We start from the raw sequence: 7435 nt of genomic DNA on the forward strand, positions 1-7435 counted from the left end.
CCTTTTCTACATAAGAAAATGCCTATACCAAGTCTGAAATATGACAGTTGTCATCCATTCGTTTGATGTGTTTGAACTTTTGATTTTGCCATTTGATTATGGACTTTTCTCTTTGAATTATCCTCTGAGTGTACAATGGTCTTCTTCTGAGCACTAATGAAATTAATTTCTGAGACACGATTCTATTGAAATAAACATTTAATAAAGTAACGTGCAATTTACAATTATCTTTGATTCGACTTAATAAGATTTAGCATGCGACAACTCACACGGCTTCTAAACAACGCACAAATATTTAATAGCAGTGTTCACAAAAGTATGTACAACAGAGGCGGATAGAGGGCCTGAAGAAAGGGGGATTAATTGTCAAAAATGATAAAATCTATTCGAGCGAATAGTATTTGTCATCCAGTATTTGCCACTGTACAATGAATATGAATGTTTGAGGCGTATTAAAAATACCTCGATCTTATATAACTAATATAAGATTGTATTCGAAGGTGGTATTAGTGTCTTTCTCAATCTTGGATTGTAAGAAATTGACAACCTAAGGTCCAGATTTTATATCAAGTTAGCACAATTTGATGCAGGAATGCAAAAAACTATGTCAATTTTCATTAAAAAAAACACATTTTAGAAGATTATAACTTATAAATATTAATATGCTTACGAGTGTAGATAATTTGGCTTGTTTTTTTATGTTTTTAAATTGGCATTTTAATGGTACATAACTCTGAAATAGTTCATTTTTGAAGGAATCAACATGTCACTTTGTTACAACCTGTAACTTGAGAAAATGCGCGGTGACCTCTAAATTTTTAATTTATTTTTGAACATATATAGATATCTACTGCGTGTTTGCAAAGAATGAACAAATTCTATCATTTTGAATGTATACTCTGAACTACATGCAGGTTAACAAAGAACCAATGACATCAATCGTTTTATGTTTAACACAAATTATTGAAAAGGACATAACGTCTGAGAAAAATATAGTTTGGAAAACTATAAAACGTAATAAATATTTTGTTCCATGCTTGTCATCTTGCAATCTTGTTATCAAAATTAAAAATGTGCACACGATTAATAAACAAATGTTATACACGTTGGAAGTTTACCTTTATATAAAACCAGGTTTAGCCAACCATTTTTCTGAAAACATCTGTCTAGAGGGAGTAATATGACGGATGTTTTCCATTTATTTCGTTTGTTGAAAATCCTAACTTTTGATTTTAAATGTACCTTGGATCTGACCTCGAATTTTGGTTAATACTTTAATGAAAAGAACAATTAAAAGGTTGTGTCAGCTAAGATAAAAAAAAAAAAGGCAAAAAGTTCGTAGACTTTGTAATTGCATGTGTCCAAACAACATGGTTCGAAAGCAGGAATGAATATTTAACTGATTCCTGTTCATTTTGAAAATATATCTTTATAGATTGTGTTTATGTAAACTTTATAGTTTATCGATTGAGATCATAAGAATGAAAATCACACATGACTGTATTGGAAGTGGAGGTTTATGTTGAAAACAGGTAATTAGTCTTAAGTAGTGTTTTTCTTCTTTTGTCCGTTTGTTAGAAGGTGGCAAAGAAAATTAACTCAAAAGTTAAGAACATCTTGTAAATATCAATAAATTGTGGTTTTAGGAGCATTTAGAGTGAAATTAAGTTCACAGTATTTTTCCAATGCCCAAATCTCACAAATATATAAAATAAAGGCAAAAGTCATAAATCGATTAAGCGAAAACAAATCCAGGTCACTAACCAAAACCAAAAAATACACACAGCAAAGTAGCAAACAAAGATTTGGTTAAAAACAACAAACATCAGTCATATTGGGTCCTTACTCATTTACGGTTAAAAAAACAATTTCGCTGGATAATGTGTGTAAATAGTTATGATATTGAACATAAATATGATTTTTATGGTAATAAAAAAAAAAATTAGCAATATGCATGAATATCTCTATTGATAATATGGCTAATCATCAACAACAAAATGTATTAACTTTGAAGTTTATATTTTTTATCAACATTCTTACAAGTTAAAATAAGTCACGGATATGCAATTATGAATCTTATGAAAAGTCATGAATTATAAATAACAAGTGTAGTAAATTGTAAAATACTACAATAACAGGTCAGCAACCAACAACAAAATAAGATATTTAAAATGAATTTTGTGCGTTTGAAGCGTATTTTTGAAATTATATTCATCCAACATCGAAATATAAAAAATCGGAGAGATAATGTTTTTAAAAAATAGGCATTTTTTTAAGACAACAAAGTACTATTTAGGAGTAAACGTTTCGATAAAGAATAGATACAGAAAGATGTGGTGTGAGTGCCAATGAGACAACTCTCCTTCCAAATAACAATTTAAAAATAAATGTTAATAAAATCTCACTAAATCGTACTCGCGTACTAAATATCCGATTTACAACGCATTACATAAAAGTCAATTAAAAAGAAAAATATAGTTCTATTTAATTATATTAAATGACTTTAAGAGCTAAATAACTGAGATAATAATTACAAAAGCTTTTAAAGTCCAATTTCCAGAAGTTGTGATAAATTAAGTTAAAGTCTAACAAAATTGGCAAGTGTGGTTTCATACTAGTCTAATAATTTGTATTTAGTTAATTTTAAGCTTCTATTTGAATGTTGATTCTTTCGAAATTAACTAAAGAAGATTTTATCTCGTTCGTGATATATTTCATTGTCATCGTCTATTGATTGCTCATCACCCACATAAACATTATACAAATTACCTTTCGAATTTTCCTAGGAAATCAAGCACAGTTTGCTGCTGAAGTAATTACAATAAAAATACTCATTATATTGCACCCGATGCGCAATCAATGACTCTTCGGTTAAGCTAGGGGCCAAGTCATATGAATACCTAATACTTAAAATAAAGATTAAAAACTCGATAAATAAAAAAGACCAAAAGTATATCCAAACCTGGACAAGGTTCTAAACGTATGCACGAGGGAGATAAACTACTTAATTTACATTTTTTAATCTTATACAACGTGAATGTCAAAGTCATTTCAAAGTGATAATTAGTATTGCATAGGCAAAACAAAGTGATTGAACTATTCTAATCGTATGACCTTCAAAGTAAAACTGTTAATCTAATCATTTGATATTTTCATTATCAACCATGATCTTATAAAGCGATGTCCAGGAGCAATAATTTCGGGAACAAAACCGTTAAAAATGTTCAATAGACTGTTGAGGTCTTCTGGATTTAACTACCATTCATTAAATAAATACTGGAACGGTTTAATTATTTTATCCTCATTGTTATTTTAAAGGTCTTCAGTTATGATGGTCAATTCCCATGATAGGGATGTTGTTAACCTAAAGATGAAGAAAAAATTTGTCCAAGTAATAAAATGAAAGAAAAAAAAATACAATTAAAATGATTTTCGGAAGAGTAGCGTATACTCTTATAAGATAACTGGTTTAGACTGTATAATTATATAGTAAATATTTGATTACATTTTTTATATAAAATAGAATTCAATTTTAATGAAATATTATATATTTCACTGTGTTTGAAATCGTTATTTAAAAAATACCATTCTTCTTGAAATGAAAACTCTACAACTCTTTCTCTCTAGAGTCTCAAATTACAAATAAGATGAATTTCTAACCAACTTAGAGAACATTTAGAAGTATGACATTTGGAATTGCATTGTTTATATAACAACTTTACTTTTCAAATAGAGATGTTCAGAAATTGAGTACCTCAATGACAGTTTTGATATTTACATGAGAGCTTTTAATGATGAAATTTAATATCTAAAGGAAAATAACTTTGAGAAAGGCTTTTATTTCTAAATGAAAATGGAAACTATTGTCGATAACTGACTTATCACACCTTAAATAAGCATTGAATGTAATATCTTCGTATAAAATTAAAAAAAAACAAAAAAAACGTATATTTGAGTGCCACACATAAGTCGTTTGTAGTATGGAAATAAAAATAATGATATATTTGGATCCCAACGATAATTCTTCTATTGTTATAGGTCTATATCGTTTATCAAGCAATGAGCATTCAATATGTAAGGCATAAAAAAAACTATCCAAATTTAACGCTTTGGTTTTGCAACGTTCATAATAAACAGCATACTTAACTACCGAAAAATGCAATCACGTCATCCTAGATATAAGAAGTATTAATATTAGTGCCAATGAGACAACTCTCTAATCCAAGACTATAAGAAGATAAGGTGTGGTATTAGTGCAAATGAGACAAATCTCATCCAAGGCTATAAGAAGATGTGGTATTAGTGCCAATGAGACAACTCTCCATTCAATCGAATCTGCGAATTTGAAAGTATTTGCGTTTGAAAACGAGCATGAACTATATTTAATCACACTTAATCTACTGCAGGGGTACGAAATTCGAGGCCAATGAAGTTTAGTTTTCTATCAATACATTTGTATATGACAGTTATTCGTATTACGTTTTATAGTGCACGACGATGATATATTAGGAATACTTTGCAACGTAATTTAGCACCTAATCAAAGAATTGTGATGCCCAACATTTGAAAAAAATAGGTTTTCATAATCTAGCTTTAAAAATAGTAAGTAAACTAATTTTTTTTTCTTCTGGAGTCGAATTTGTACAACTTTTATTAAATTAACGATAGTTTTTTTCTATGCAGTAAGTAATATAAGTAAGCAAATGTATGCAGCTCTTTACTACCGATAATTGTATGATTAAGCAAACATTTGAATACGTTAAGGATGTTCGCTACTCTGTTTAAAAATAACAAGCTTTTTAAAAGACTGTTATAAATTGAAAGTATATAAATAACGAAACTTAATAAGCAGAAAAAAGTGTGCTTGTTTTCGAGATATAAGCTGTTGAAAATTTGGCGGGAAATAATTCTCTCTAGAATTTTCTTTTACTTAACATTGACACCTTTTTTGTTTAAAAAACTATGAAAAAATAAAAAGGATTTCATGAGATTTTCAAATATGGCTTTTTAAATAATATGAAATAAAAATATGAAAAGAAAAGTATGGGTTAGTGGGCAATTTTTTTTAATGGTAATACATGGATAAAACCAGAGGATTCCGAAAATCTGGCAAAATTCAAAAAGTAGAGGAGCAAACATCCTTAAACGCAATAAACTGTAATTCTTAGAAATGCATTCAATGCAAATAAGTCAACAACACTTTATTAGAACAAGAAAAAATATCTCTTTCCATTTGCACGTGGTGTTCTTTGATATTTGAAATGTATTTAGAATTATTTTTTTGTGTTTACGTTACTCATGCAAATACGATCAAAAGACAAACAACAGTACACAAAACACAACATAAAAAACAAAGACAAAAGAGTTACATTAACGGTACTAATTTTACTAAATAAGTTATGATCTTGGACAAATCAATCGAAAATTCAAAACCTTATAAAATAATGAAAATCTGATAAAACAAAACAAAACGCAACAAAAATAACGTCAAACTGGAAAAGGAATCAGAAATATGCATTAGGAAGATGCATTACACAATTTTTATAACGGAAACTGTTTATATTTTCAACAAAATTGTCTCAATCTTTTCGGAAGTACTAAAATTCCGATAGATGTCACTCTCATTCTTGGCTTTTCTTATTCTTTTTGTAAGATATGAATAATATCTAATTAGATTATCTTTGCATAAAGTAAATCCTGATGCATGTAATTCTAGTTATCTGAAAATAATACTGATACTAGATTTAACAGATCCTATAACAAGAGAATATGGGTCCAATTATGGGATATCTGGTATAGACTTAATGCGGGAATTTCAAAGCATCCCCATTCATATATTGAAGTCTTGTAAAAAATCCTTTTACATTGGTATATTTCATAGCCAATTCATATATAACTCATATATGCCGTATACATTTATGTTTGTAACACAGAATATATACAGATTTCTATTAATATAGGGTTATTGCATGAATATTGAAGAATATTGTCCCGAGTAGAATTTTATATTGCACGAGCTTGCGAGTGCAATATATGTTCTACGAGGGACAATGTTCCCCAATATTCATGCAATAACCCTTTTATTGTATAGCAATATAATATTTGAAAGTAAAAATTGGTTTAAACTAAGATTTTGTCGTTGATGACGTCATGCATTTTGAAGATTTATTGCACTAGTGCAATATTATAATTTATTAAACGTTAACTTTTTGTTACTTTCTGTGGGAAATATTATATTGTTATGCAATAATAAAAATAACTGACATATTCTCATTCAACCTTGGTAAAATTGCAACCCTTTGATATATAGGACATATCAAAAAGAGGATCATAGCCAGTGGGACGTGTCTGTTTACAATTTTTATCGGAAGATACCCCCATGAACTATTAACGGTCATCTTTACCAGTAATTATTTTTTTTAAAGATAAGTGCAATGGTTTTCTAAAAACTATAAAAACAACACGTTATTGTTTAATGTCTTAGAAGCGCTTTTCCGGATTTCTCTTCAACAGGAACGCTTAAATTCAATTATTTGAAAGAGCTGTATGACCAAAACTACATTAAACTTGTCAAATTCAAATATAATTCCACCTTGTCTAATGGAGTTGAAGCCTCAGTTTCTTTAAGATTTTAAAATTGATAAACAGACAATTTCAGAAAGATTGTTATAAATTTTACCGAAGTACGTACTACTATGCCGATGATACCCCTGGGACTTATAGTCCACTTGTAGAAGTATCGACCCAGTGCCGTTAAAAATTGTGACTTACCTGGTCCAAATGAAACAGAAATATGATGCTTGTAATATATTTCTGCAAATGCCACTGCTTTGTCATTAGGGCTGCATCGTTCTCCAAAAGTTGTCCGTATCAAATTCAATTGAAATGTATCGTTGTAAATACTGTTCACTTTCTCCACTCCAAGGAAAATTGCGGGAAGTTTGTTGATACCAAAACTATCTTCTTGTTCCATCCCAAGAATGTTTATTATTTTCACACAATTTGCAGAATGACGAAAATACAACCCGACAAGGATCACACAAATTTTCAAAAAGGTCATATTTCTAAAATGATGTTTTACCTATCAAAAGAACGAAATGAATTATTTAAAACAATCTTTTCATCTCTGATTTAAAAAAAAAATGTTTGTTTTGTTGCCATTTTCTCAAAACAGAACCCATTAAATACATTAAAAACATATGAAACATGAAGACAACGTTAGATATTTTCGTAAAATATACGCATCTTAAATATTTTATACGGATTTTTTCTTGTTAAATAATTAAAAAAATTATGTAATCTGACAAAAGAAAAAACGACCTGCTTGAAAAAGAAACAATTTAAGTACCATGTTGACTATGACAATAAGTAAATATCGAATACTGTTTTTATATTCTAAGGTATTAATCGTTTAAACAACAATATGAAATTACTA

The 7435-nt window shown here is 28.8% G+C and overlaps 1 protein-coding gene across 1 annotated transcript in view; it reads right to left on the reverse strand.

Annotated features, from left to right (window-relative positions):
* Nucleotides 1-6973, reverse strand: part of LOC139504340 (atrial natriuretic peptide receptor 1-like) — a 43391-nt gene extending 36418 nt beyond the window's left edge. The window contains exon 1 of the mRNA XM_071294412.1: nucleotides 6772-6973. Coding sequence (XP_071150513.1) covers nucleotides 6772-6973 — 202 coding nt within the window. The remainder of the gene's footprint in view (nucleotides 1-6771) is intronic.
* Nucleotides 6974-7435: the final 462 nt, after the last annotated feature.

Source organism: Mytilus edulis, chromosome 14 (assembly GCF_963676685.1).
Source record: "Mytilus edulis chromosome 14, xbMytEdul2.2, whole genome shotgun sequence".
NCBI lineage: Eukaryota > Metazoa > Mollusca > Bivalvia > Mytilida > Mytilidae > Mytilus > Mytilus edulis.